We start from the raw sequence: 14,706 nt of genomic DNA, 5'->3' as shown, positions 1-14,706 counted from the left end.
GAAAATAACTGACACAAAAATAAAAAGAATGATGAACTTCAGTCCCCACATCTTGATTATGGGTGACCTTAGGTCTATTTCACCAACTAAAATGAAACGGAGGAAGATACAATGGAAAGCTACCAAGGCCTGGCATTTGACTAGTTGAAGGAACCGCCTTCCATTAAGGAGTGAGAACCTATTTCCTTTTATAATATTATGTCTATGGACTTAGCCACTTAGCCATATTACAAGACAACTAACAAGAGAGACATGAGCCCTATTGTAACCTAGCTTCTCATCCCCCTTCCTTAGATGCAACCCAACCCGTTTTGTGTTGCCTACCTCATGGTATAAACAATCCACTTCTCCCCTCCCGCCATCACACAAATACTCACCCCTCATCCTTTACTGTCATACCAAGACATACCACAACCTTCTGTCATCGTCATATTATTTTTTGCTCCATTCATCTATGATGGAAACTTGGGTTCAGGTTTTCAAATTGAGTTCTAAAGTTGGGTTAGGTTAGAAAGAGGAGTGAGAGCTCAAAGGACAGAGAGTGAAGGAAAAGAAAAGTAGGAGAAAGGGTTGGACTTTTCAAATTATTGACGGGATAATATAGACTTTTCATCAACTACTGAAGGATATTTTGGATTTTTAAGCAACTCTATAGTTAAAGGCTAACAAAACTCAATTGAAAAAATTGGATGATGGGTAGAAAAACAAAATTTTCAAACTTGATAGTTAAACATAAAATTAATCAAAGTTTTAGGCCTAAAAAAATATGGACAAGTCTTAGCTTGGGTCTTTAAAGACAAACTGATCTGTCGAGCTAACAATATCAAAGCCACTCAACCCTAACCCACCTGTCCTCTTCATCCACTTGACACCTTTCCTACATCACCCTTTTTTTTTCTTTTTATTATTATTTAAATATCACTAACTCAGTATTTTATTAAATAAAAAACTAAATCACCACTCTTTCCCCTCTTTTACCCTTCACAATTCGTATATCCCCAGCATTAAACACCCCCCCCCCCCCCTTACCTCTCTCCTCAATGGACAACAAACGTGAGACTGAAACTGAATCCTCCTCTTCAATCGCGAACCCTAACCCTAACCCAGAAACTAAACCCACATACACGCTTCATCACTTAACAACTCCGCCTGGGTTAGCCCAGGACGAGTTCGAAGAGTTAAAAGGATACGTGGTAGAATTTCACACGTACCAACTAAGCCAAAACCGATGCTCGTCTCTACTAGTGCAGCGAATAAACGCCCCGGACGACGTCGTGTGGTCGATAGTGAGGCGTTTCGACAAGCCTCAGGCTTACAAACACTTCATCAAAAGCTGTTCCATGGCAGACAACTTCCAAATGGTTGTAGGGTCCACAAGGGACGTCAACGTCATTTCAGGCTTACCGGCGGCGACCAGCACGGAGAGACTTGACATTCTAGACGATGAGAGACGGGTGACTGGGTTCAGTATCATTGGAGGAGAACATAGATTGAGGAATTACAGGTCCGTGACAACGGTGCATGGTTTCAATCGTGACGGCAGGATCTGGACCATTGTTTTAGAATCGTACGTCGTTGACGTGCCTGAAGGGAACACAGAAGAGGACACGCGTCTCTTTGCGGATACAGTGGTGAAATTAAACTTGCAGAAGCTGGCATCAGTCGCTGAAGGGTTGGCACGGGAGGGCCAGGTGACATGAAAAAACAAAAGAAAAAGAAGAAACGACAAAAAGAAACTCAAAACCCAAAAGATGATGCCGCTTTTATTTTTCTCTTATGTTCTGGGAGTATTTTGTTTCTTCTTTTGAAAAAAAAAAAAAAATTAAGCTGTTGTGAACCACCGGAAATATCCTTCTTATCAATAGTATTGACTGATCTTGCTCGTGATTTCATATGGGTAATGTTGGAATTACCATAATAATGAAATGGCATTTCAGTCAATGGGCAATGCGTGTACAGAAATGTTTATGTTTAATTCAGCTTTACAGTTTTGTCAATAATAGAGAAATTCTTGCAATTAATTAGCTAATTAAGTGCTTTATTATTATTATTGCTATTATTAATGATTTGTTAGTGGGTTTTTTTCAATTGACAATTAATCTAATTTCATAGCTTGTACAGTAAACTAGAGAAAGAAGTATAATATGAGTCAGCTCCATCCAATATTGTTTTAGCGGAATCTATGCTTTTGACTTTTGTGCTAAAATCTGATTGCACTAAACGAGGCTTTTATTTCTTTCACCAATGTAGTTAAACTTGGATGATTTGATCCCTTGTTACTGCCCTTTGACAGCGAAAGGCATTTCATATCACCAATGGCCTTTTGTGGAAATTATTATATATGTCACTTTCATTTCAAAAGTTCCCTCATTTTTCACTATTCGAAATGGTGGAAATTCAAGGCCTAGATCTTAGGGGGAAGTGGGGGCTGCAGGCAGAAGAATCTACAGAAAGAGAAAGAGAAAAGATAAAAAAATTAAGAGTGGAATTTCTGGGGAGGCTCCACTGAAAAATAGTGCAAACGAACAGGCCCCATTTCTGGTAACTCGTTGCCGCCCACCAAGTATCCCTTTTCAGTAATAAGGTTAAAAGAGATCGTCATAGCTAATTATTTCCCCCAGACTTTGTTTCACAGATCAATAAAACATTATAAGTGTACACATCCCGGACTGTCAGATCATAATTATGCATGATTGAGGTCAAACCCATGATTTTGATTGGCGAATTTTGCGGTGTGGGCCGCTTATATTTCTGGCTACCATCAGACCTCATGAGGCAGCGGGATATCTCTCTCTCTCTCTCTCTCTCTCTCTCTCTCTCTCTCGCTGATTATAAGATGGAGGGTGATGAAGAAGATGATGATGAATAGGGATAGAGTGTCGCATCTCCATGTTAGGTTGTTGAGCTTTCAAATTGACAGATGAGACTGAAAGTATAGGCAAGAATGCGTTTGGCACAATGCAATATTTCATATTAATATTATATACATATATAAAAAACAAAAATTCGTAAGGATGAGATTTAGCCAGTTCTTTCTCTATATTATTGCAAAAACCAAAGATCGAGAATAAGCCGATGTTGGCGTTTTATACCGTGTTTTTAAGCCAGATAGATAATTGAATAAATTATCTTATTAATTTATGATTCAATTAATTTAATTAAATAATTAGATATTATTTTATTTTTAATTTAAAATTATATAATTATATGATAATATATTATTATTTATGTACATTATTTATGTATATAATATTACTCATTCAGTTTTAAATATTTAATTTGATACTCAAATAATGTGTATTAAATAATTTTAATTAAAAATAAAATAATATCTAATCATATAATAACATATTTATAATCAATTAAATACTTAAAATTAGAGATATATAATATTTCTCGTGTGTCTCTAACTCGATGATCATGAAAACAATTAGTACGAGAGAAAGGGAAAGGGTAATCAACAATTTCGACTCAAGAATTGGGCAAAAGCATTTTCTTTTCATTTTTATTCGATAAAACATTTTTTAATCCAAAAATCTTATTACTCCTTATTAAATTAATGATATTATGTGTATTTAATTTAAATACATAAATAAAAATATATTTATATAAATTATTATATAATTATATATTTATATACTTAAAATAAATACATTGAATTTTATTGATGTTAAACCTCTCTCTTTTCCATCCTCCTCTTTCTCTTCAGTTTTCCACCAGTTCATTTTCTCGATTTACTCCTCTCGTAGTCATTCTCAAAGGTCACTCTTGCTTCTACTTTTATCAATTGCTTCTTAAACACCATCAACTTTTTCGTCATCTTCATCTTAAAATTCACAAACAATCCCATATCATTTCTTTCAAATTCATTGAATTTTTTATTCTCATCGATCATACCCTTTGTCCTATCCTTCATTATCATCTTCGTTCTCTCTAAGTTTTCAATACCTTCTACCCACTCTAACCGAACTAGGTGCATAATGGATTGTCGTGGCATAACTGTTAGGGAGGTTAGGAGCTGCCTGGGTTGGCCCAATATTGGGTAATGAACCTGATGCTTCACGAGCCAACCCGACAACATAATTGATAGCTGGCTGTGATTTTTGGTTTTGTTATGATTTTTATAAACAGGGATGTGTATGATTCAATCTAATGTGATTTGAGAGATTTTTAAAATCAAATTTAAAAAAATTTTAAATAAAATTAAACTGAAAAAATATAGTTTAATACTAAAAATTATTTTTCAAAAATTTATTAACTCAAATTAAACAATTTTATAAACTAAAATAAACTAAATTATAATTTTTAAATAATTCAATCTGATTTTATAGTTTAAATCAAATTATACGTACTTATGCTAATTGATGCAATTGCAACCATTGGTCTATGAAACCAATTAATTTCCTCCTTGTCCACCATGTCCCTAGCTAGGTCACCATAGAATCCACCCAATGTTCCCTTCCCCATCGGCCCCACCGCATACATCTCCCTCGCGAGTATTCCCAACAGTCACCAACAAAGCTATTTCAACCACCTCCTCACCCAACAATACAAAGAGAATATCTTTTAAAAAATAAAAAAAAAATTAATTATCACAGCATCTATTTAAAAAAAATTATAAACGTTCTTAAAAGTTTTAAATTTTTTATATATATTTTATTATATCATTATTTTTTTAAAAATATATTAATTTATATAATCATATATAATCATATAAGAGAATATGTATAATATCATATAATATATATATCATATTATATTAATTTAATAAATTTTATAATATGTATCATTTTTTATCTGTATCATATTATATATATATATATATATATATATATATATATATATATATATATATATATATATATATATTCGTATTTTCAACCCAAATCTTAGGCAGAAACTGTTAATCACTCTCATTCACAAATTTGGTGGAAAACTACAGCTTAGCGAGACCACGGGAAAAGCACTAACTTCTTGATGATAACATAAAGTTTATGGAAGCTGGAATGGGACTAGCTTCTTTGTGAAGACGAAAAGGCCAATTCACTTACTCTGCTACTTGCCAACTTGACCTATTAATTAATTAATTAATTAATTTAATATGATTGATTTGTCGGAAGAATCTTTGCCTTATTATTATTAATTTATTGTTTTTTTTCTCTCACATAAGTAGTGGCCAGCGAGACAACTAGAAACAACTAATAATAGCCAATCAAGTTTAGTTTCTGGATAAAATTAAAGCCGAAAGACGAGGTCCCACCAAGGATTGCTACAATGGCAATTCCTTACCTTTTAAGTTAAAGAAATTATATTTGTTATAAATATGATAAAAATTATGAGTCAAGGATATGAAACTTTTAAGTAAAAGAAGAAGATAGATGAAGTATATGCAAGTAAAATAAAATGAAAAGCAGAAGAAGAAAACTGAAGAACGAGAACTTGAGAGATTTGGATGAAAAGCATATTAGGTATATATGTTACAAATGTTACAAATGAAGTGATGAGGGGGGTATTTATACAAATCATGGCCGTTCCTCTAGACAAACATATGACCATTTTCAAAGCAAATTTTCTAAGGCTATTAATATGTTCACATTACATTTTGACCAAACTTTCTTCTCACGTGGTGGAAAAATCCACCTTCTATGACACTTCTTATTGTATTTCTATCACTTACAGATAATTATATTAACTTTACTAAAAAATCAAAATAAAAGAATATAATTATTTAATATCCTATAAGTTGGTGTTTGACGTGTTTAAACTGTCTTATTAAAAACTTTACTAAGAAAACCCAAAAGAACAAAACCCAATAGGATAAAACCTAGTGAAGGAAAAGATAGTACAATGCACTTTTTGTCTAATATGTGATAAACTTCAAAAATTTATCTGATAAATGCTCCATTGATGAATGCTCCCCCTCTTTGTAGTGGGATTAATTTGGTTATTTGTTGAGCCACCGCATACTGATATTATATACTAACTTCTCAAATGTTGATGTTGGTAGTGTCTTGGTGAATAAATTTGCAAGATTCTCACTGGATCTTATTTGTTTGACATCAATCTTTTTGCTCTGTTGGAGCTTATGAGCGTAAAAGAACTTCAGTGAGATATGTTTGGTTATGTCTCCTTTGATGTATCCATCTCTAATTTGAATAATACATGTTATATTGTCTTCATATAATATAGAAAGAGTGTCTGTTATAGAAGGAAGATTGCATGCATTTCAGATATGATAGATGACAGATCATAACCATATGCATTCTCAACTAGCTTCATGGAAAACTAGAATTTTTGAATGATTTGAAAATGTTGCAACTAAAGTCTATTTGGTAGAGCGTTAGAATATTGTTGTGTCATTATAAGTAAAAACATATTCCATTAGAGAACGGGCTTTATGAAGGTCAGAAGATAACCAGCATCTGCACATCCAAATAAACTATGATTTTTAGGGGATTTGATAGAATAAAATAATCTCAAATCTCTAGTTTCACACAAGTAACGAAGTATATATTTGATTCCGTTTCAGTGGTGACGAGTCGATGCAGAGCTAAATCTAACCAATAAATTAACTACAAAGGATATATCTGATCTAGTACATTGAGCCAAATAAAATAAGGGTCTAATAGCATTAAGATACGGTACTTCAGGACTAAGTATCTTTTCATCTTCTTCTTTAGAACGAAATAGATCATTTTTCAGATTAAAAGACTGAACAACCATTGGGGTGCTCAAAAGATGAGTCTTATCCATATTAAAACATTTTAATAATTTTTCAATAAACGCTGATTGATGAATAAACATTTCATTTGAATTGTACTCAATCTGTAGGCCGAGAGAATATTTTATTTTTCCCAAATCCTTCATCTCAAACTCTTTTTTCAGGTATTTAATAGTTTTTTAGAGCTCTTCAGAAGTCTTAATTAAATTTATGTCATTGACATAAACTGCTACAATAGCAAATCCCGATTCTAACCTTGTGATAAAGATACATAGGCATATAGGGTCATTCACATAACTCTTTTTTTTCAAATATTCACCGAGGTGATTGTATCACATACGTCTGGATTATTTTAATCTGTACAATGAATTTTGTAATTTAATTGAGTACATGCTTCTTAAATTGACTTTTTTTATTTCAAACAATTTATATCCTTCAGGGAGTTTCATATAAATTTCAGTGTCCAAATTTTTATACAAATAAACAGTAACTATGTACATTAGACGCATATCATGTCCTTCAAAGACTGTTGAACTAATTAAATATCTGAATATGATTATACTTATTATAGGTGCATATGTTTCATCAAAGTCTATATCGGGCCTTTGGGAAAAGCCTTGGGCTATAAGTCTAACTTTATATCTAGCAATTTCATTTTTCTCATTTCTTTTTCTCACAAATACTCATTTATATCCAACAGATTGTACATCTTAAGGTGTTAGAATTACAGACCCAAATACTTGACGTTTTGTTAGAGAAGCTAATTCTGCTCGAATTGCTTCTTCCCATTTAGGTCAATCATGTCTTTGTTTGTACTCACCCATGGTACGTGGTTCAAAATCATCATCATTCATAGTTTCAGTAGCTACAACAAATGGAAATATATCATCAATTGTAACTGTTTCACGATTCCACATCTCTCATGTATAAGCATAATTTAAAGATATTTTGGTATTCTCATTTTCTTGCTCTTCAAGATTTTGTACCACTTCAGAGATTTGTGCCACTTTAGGGGTTATAACCTCTTCTAGAGAAATGTTAGAAAGTGTGAATTTTTCATTCATTTTAGGATTATCATGATTGGTATCTGTTTGATTATTTGCTTTCTTTTTTGAGGAATAGTGTCATTCGATCCAACAAGTCTACTATACTTCTGGCGTGTAATAAATTAATCAGTCACAGCTCGAATGGACTATTCAACAGTTCTTGCTAGTGCATTAATAGTTGGAACATGTGATCTTGTCACTTTTGTTGTATCTATAAATGCATCAGACATTTGGTTGACAATAATTTGTAAACGCATTATCCTTTGTACTTCATTTTCACTTTTGGATGTGTGAGGATCTAAATAAGACATGATAGATACATACCAAGTAAGTTCATGTCTAACTTCAAGAGGTGTTTTCTTTTCCCCTAAAGATAGGAATGTTACCTCATTAAAGTGACAATCTGCAAATGGTGCAATAAAAAAATCACTTGTTAATAGTTCTAAATACCTGATAATAGATGGTGAATTATATCCAACATAAATTCTCAAACGACGTTAGGGTCCTATTTTTATGCGTTGAAGAGATGCAATAGAGACATATACAACACAATCAAATATTCTTAAATAAGATAGACCAGATTGGTGACCAATAACTAATTGTAGGGGAGAATATTGATGATAAAAAGAAGGTCGCAAGCGAAATAACGTTATAGCATGTAATATAACATATCCCTACATAGAAGTAAGTAATTGACTTTTTAGTAATAAGGTACATGCAATTACCTAGAGTCGTTTGATAAGAAACTCAACTAATCCATTTTGTGTGTAAACATGTAAGACTGGATGTTCAACCTTAATCCTCATAAACATGCAATAATCATCAAATGTTTTGGATGTAAATTCATTAGTATTATTTAGCCGTATTGACTTTATTGAATAATCTGCGAAATGTGTGTTTAATTTTATAATTTATGCTAACAGTTTAGCAAATGCAATATTTTGAGTAGGTAATAAACAAACATGAGATCATCGTGCAGATGCATCAATTATGACCATAAAATAACAAAATGACCCACTTAGTAGATAAATGGATCCACATATGTGCCCTTGAATCATTTGTAGGAATGATGGGGATTTAACTCCAATTTTGGAGGGGGATGATCTTATTACTAATTTTCCTTGAGAATAGGCGATTCAGAATTTTTCACTGGATAATAAAATTTTATTATTCTTTAATGTGTGTCCATGTGAATTTTCAATAATTCTATGCATCATTGTAAATCTTAAGTGGCCGAAATGATCATATCAAAACATAAATGCTTTTGAATAAAAAAAACTTCTGGTTCGATACTTCATAGGTTTCAATTGCCTTTATAATTGTATAATACAATCTAGATGATAAAACATGTAATTTTTCTAATATAAACCTTCTTCCGGAGACATTACTAGTTATACAAATGAATTTTACATCATTTTCACTTATGGTTTCAAGATAATAACTTTTTTTTTTATATTTTTAAAACTAAGTAGATTTATTTTGGATCTATTTGAATATAATATATCATTGATGCTTAATTTGGTCTCATTTTTTAACATAATTATGGCTCTTCTAGAGTCTTCAATCAAATTTATTAATCATGATATAACATTTACCTTAGCTTCAATCAATGCTAAAATTAAGAAAAATTTCTTTTCCTTGAGAATTGTATGCATTGTTGTACTATTCACCAAATACATGCCTCCTTCATCAACGTTTGATGTCAACGCTTCAATTTTAGAGTTCATTTCCTTTTATTTAAAAATTACTTTAGTCATAACGTATACAAAATATTGAAAGAAAAATAATATGATAATAAAATACAAAATAATATTTACGACTCCAAAATAAAAATATATGATGGATTTAATTATAAAAATTTTGGGCATCCTTGTCACTATTTAAGTGATCCATATTTTTATTCTTTGAAAGATGATTTAAAACATCAAGATTTATTAGATCGACAAGATCTAACTTATTAAAAAGTAAATTCTTATGAGTGTTTAGTAAAGATCCGCCTAATGTTTGTGTATACTACAAGTACATAACCAATGACATTTTTTACCACATCTATCATTTTGTGGTTTACTCTACATTACAATTTATTTCGTTTCAATCTTAGTTCACTTCTGATGGTATGACTGAGATTTTTTATTATACTCATCTTTGAATAAAAAAATTATTTTTCACACCTATGATAACTACTTCTGGTAGTTGCGTTTACTTCAAAAAACGCTACAATACTTATAGGGAGAGTTTGATGGTTTTTCCTTAAGGTGAAAATATTAATTCAGAATTTTTTTTCCTGATATTACTACAACAAGAGCATATTAAAAATAAAATATGAAGAATATTTTATTTTCCACATTCAAGAAAAGATTTTAAACATCACAAAGTTATACTAAATTACAGAGTCATTGGGAGTATTATTGAATCTGATGTTTAATTCTATCTTTCAAATTTCTCCGCAAATTTACTGGATTTATTATTATATCCATATTTCAGTTTGCAATCATTTAGGGATATGACGTCGAAAAATAATAATCTTGTATTTATCCTTCTTGGACATTTTATTTAATCAATTTTTCAAAGCTCATACATTCAAGGTAGAGAGTTGTAAAAAACTCATTACATATTATCCATCCAATTTTAGGAACTTTAGGTCCAAATATTGTTATATTAAAAAAATTTCTGGTTTTGTAGACAATATATGAGTTAATCTTTGAAACTTCAGGTTCAAATATTATTTCATATTTACAAAATAGCTGATTTTGTAAGAGAAATATTAAGATTAATTTTTGGAAGCTTCAGGTTCATATATTATCTCATATTTACAAAACTTTTGGTTTTGTAATTAGTATTCATAATATTATAATATGCATTCTGATTATATTTTAGACTTCAAATTCATATTTTTCACAATTTATGCAAGCTTCAAGTTGCAAATATGATATAGTTAGTATATAATATAGATTTTGATAAAACTTAAGACTTCAGACCCATATATATATTCTCACGATTTTACAAACTTTAAGTTGCAAATCAGATATAATTATGATAATAAAAAAAAAATATTCAAATAAATAAATATTCAAACAAATGGAATACAATTACTATAATAAAAACAAATATTCAAATAATATTCACGACTTCTGGCCCAAATTCATGGTTTTTGTAAACTTCAAATTACAAACAATATTTATGACTTTAGGTCTAAATTCATAATTTTATAAACTTCGGGTTACAAAAGATTTCAGATTCAGATTCATGATAATCAAAACTTCAGGTTTAGATTCATAATGTTGTAAACTTCAGGTTATAAATGATATTTAGGACTTCGGATCTAGATTTATGATATTTCAAACTTTAGGTCTAGATTTAAGAGTTTTAGGACTTCAGGTTTAAATTTACAAATTTGTAAACTTTGGGTTGTAAATAGGATATAATTATAAATGAAACATGAAATAGAATAATAACAAAAATTAAAAGATAACTAGAACATCATAACTGGGATATCTATATTTACAATATATAAGCAGCATAAAGACTATTTTCAAAGCAAATTTTCCAAGGCCATTAATGTGTTCACACTACATTTTGGCCAAACTTTCTTCTCCTGTGGTGGAAAAATCCACCTTCTATAACAATATTTATTTTTTCATTAATAAATTTTATTAAGTAAAACGGTTAAAATGTTATTTTGCACAAATTTACTATTTTTTATTATTTTTTTCTTTTATTTCCTTTTTTTATTTTTTTGTTTGAACAAAAAAAAGTAAAAAGACTATATTTCCCATCCAAGGTTTGTTAAAATTGTAAATTTTTATTCTTTAACTTTTATTGGTGGATTCGGTTTAGTGAAAATGTAAAAAGGTTATTTTATATAAATTTTTCTATTTTTTTATTTTTATTCTTTTATTCTCTTTTCCTTTTATATTCTTATTTTTCTTTTCTCTTATTATTTTTCTATTTTTCTTTTCCAAAATTTTGTGAGCAAACTATGATTAGAAATTTTTAGGAAGGTTTATAAAAATTTCAAAAAAACTTGAGGGTGTTTTTGAAAATTTTATTAATAAATATATATATATTTATTAATAAAATTATATATATATATATTTTTTAAATACATAAATATATATATATTTATACGTGTTATTATATAATTAAATAATTTTAAATTAAAATAAAAATTAATAAATACTTATTTGATGATATGTATAAATATATATAAATTTATGTATCTAAGATAAATATATATATAAGTATGGTACTCATACACGGTAGGGGTAATTGAGACTTCTCATGCGTTAAATGTGAAATGCATGGTTGGAGGCCATTAAAATTTTTCGCAAGTGGGGGTAATTAAAATTTTACGTCCTAGTAGTTATAAGACGCGTGTCACGAATAGTAAGGGGCATTTAAAATTTTGTCATCCATACGCAGGATACTTAATAAGAGGAGGGGTAATGGAAGGGTATTATAAATTAAATAAAATTATGTATTATTATGTAATTAAATAATTTTAAATTAAAAATAAAATAATACTTAATCAAATAATAATATATCATATATATATTTATTTATATACTCAAAAATATGTATATGTAATATTGTTTATTTAAATTTGTCATGCACATATAACACACATTGTTGAGTATGAGTGGCCTATGCATGATGTGTGAACTATTTGGTTGAATGAGAATTAACACATAAATGGGTATGCTTGATCAGGTTTTTATTTATTTATTTATTTTATATATAAGTTGGATTATGTGCAATTATTATAAGAATCGATCAAATTGTATGATATTTTATAACTTGATCTGAGAGATATAACCATATGGCCACAAAGACATAATAAAGAAGATTTGTGCAAACCTTAGCGATTATCAAAAGAAAGTTTTAAATATGTGTGATTTCTATGACAACGTTTTATAATTATAATAGGATGATATGCGACAATAGATTGTCAAATCGGATTATTGTGGAGTCTTCACTTTGAAGTTTATCGAGTGTCTTTCATTGGGTTGACACCCTTCAATTTTCAAAATGAGGACTCCAAATATATTAGGATGCAAATGACCATTCAATTGTTTTTTTGACCATCTTGATTGATAGTATTTATTACTGTATTGTTATTTATATCCATTACATATATTTTAGGGATGTTGACTGACAATGTTGTTGTATTGCATTATGTATTGTGATTATTATATGGGTTAAAACATGATAATATCAATAATTACTTGTAAATATCTAAGATCATGGTTTTATAAATCAAATAAAATTGGTTGGCTTAACCGGTCAGACAGTTCCCTTCTATGTAAAATAAAAACGTATTGTAAAAATCGTTTTAACGATTGAATCACAAATCACCCCTATTTGTAGTTTGATAAAATATAATTCTAAGTCAAATTCGATTGCTAATGTCAATAAGAAAAATTCATTTAAAAAAAGTTGAGACTTAAACTTGAGTATCAACATTTACATAAGGTGGGAAGAACTATCAAACCACATGAAAGTTTGTTTTATCATTATTTTTTATATTTAACCTATCTTTTATATTTTATAAAAGAAATATGTAAAAATGTTTCATAGTTGGGACAAGAACAAAACACTTCACCCATTAAACTAGAGTAAGTGATCAATCATCAATTAATTTATTTTTAATTTAAAACAATTTAGATTATATATTTAATAATTAATTTTATAAAATTATTTTAAATATTTTAACATTTATTTAAACAATTCATCTATCAGATTATCGATTAGATTAAATCATTATTTTACTAGATCGAGGTCCAATCAAACTTTAAATTAAAAATATTGTCCAAAATTACTTGTAAATATCCATTGATAATATTGTTGGCTATCTTGATTGATTATATTTGTGTTACATAATTTTGTCAATGTAGCATCATAGGGTTATTGTATTATACTATGTATCATTCATATATTCATTTATGAACATATCATTTAACACTTGTAAATTTCCATGGATTAAATAACAATCATTTATTAAGATAATATATTAAAATCAACAAAAACAAACATATAATATGAAACTACATGTATTTGCTTTTAGCACGAAGTTCCATAAACTACAGTTATAGAAAATTGGAAATATCACCCACGGCTTTGTGAACCCGAATGCATTTTTGTCTTGTAAAACTCATTCCTTAAAAGCATGCCTCATGAATCATCTTGTAGTTTGTCTTTTATCATCACGGTTATTAAAGGTATAAACTTTTTTTTATTTCTATGTACCCAATTCTTTATAATAGATAATAACTCAATCTTGAACACATACGCAAGATTTTCCTTATCTACATGATGATGGGTATTACTCTCTTCATGTTGATCCCCTTGGAAATCATCATTCTCTTTGACATCATTTTGTGGCTGTTGAACCTTAATGTTGATCCTTAAGGAAAACGATAATGTTCCTTTATTAATAGATTAAAAGATTCACTAGGTGTATTTATTGTCTTGGTCTGCAAGTTATTTTTACCCCATCATTTATGTCCTTCAATACCAATTACCAGCTATACACTTTTAGGTTTATTGAATAATCCAACTAATTCCTAGTAAGTCATGTTTGTTAGAAAATTTTTTTATGTAGATTAACAATAATTATATTTTGTATTTAATAAAATCAAATAATTTAATAACCTAATGTTAATTTACAGATGAGTTTAAATGATCAATAAAAAAGGATCTAATACACTTCATAAATTACATATTTGGATAAATGATTTAGTATGGGTCTTTGGGTTATTAAACCTTTGATGAGATGGTCCAAGTAATCTTTTTTATAAATTGGGTATGTTCCCTTTAAAGTGTAACTGTTACAATTTTTTCAATTAAAAGTTGTCATAAAGAGAGGGATATAGTACGGAAGAGTAATCATAATATATCTTCAACTTTTAGGTTATTTTCAAATGTTCTTTAAATTCAAAT

General features: G+C 29.2%; 1 protein-coding gene across 1 annotated transcript; it reads left to right on the top strand.

The window, feature by feature from the left end:
- Positions 1-1,001: 1,001 nt before the first annotated feature.
- Positions 1,002-2,017, top strand: LOC123223080 (abscisic acid receptor PYR1-like). Its single transcript, XM_044646146.1, has one exon. It carries the CDS (start codon positions 1,041-1,043, stop codon positions 1,698-1,700), a length of 660 nt encoding a protein of 219 aa, XP_044502081.1. The 5' UTR covers positions 1,002-1,040; the 3' UTR covers positions 1,701-2,017.
- The last annotated feature ends 12,689 nt before the right edge of the window (positions 2,018-14,706 follow it).

The sequence above is a fragment of the Mangifera indica genome, chromosome 8, assembly GCF_011075055.1.
Source record: "Mangifera indica cultivar Alphonso chromosome 8, CATAS_Mindica_2.1, whole genome shotgun sequence".
NCBI classification, from domain to species: Eukaryota; Viridiplantae; Streptophyta; class Magnoliopsida; order Sapindales; family Anacardiaceae; genus Mangifera; species Mangifera indica.
The sequence above is the reverse complement of the archived record's forward strand: the minus strand, read 5'-3'. Positions and strand labels throughout refer to the sequence as shown.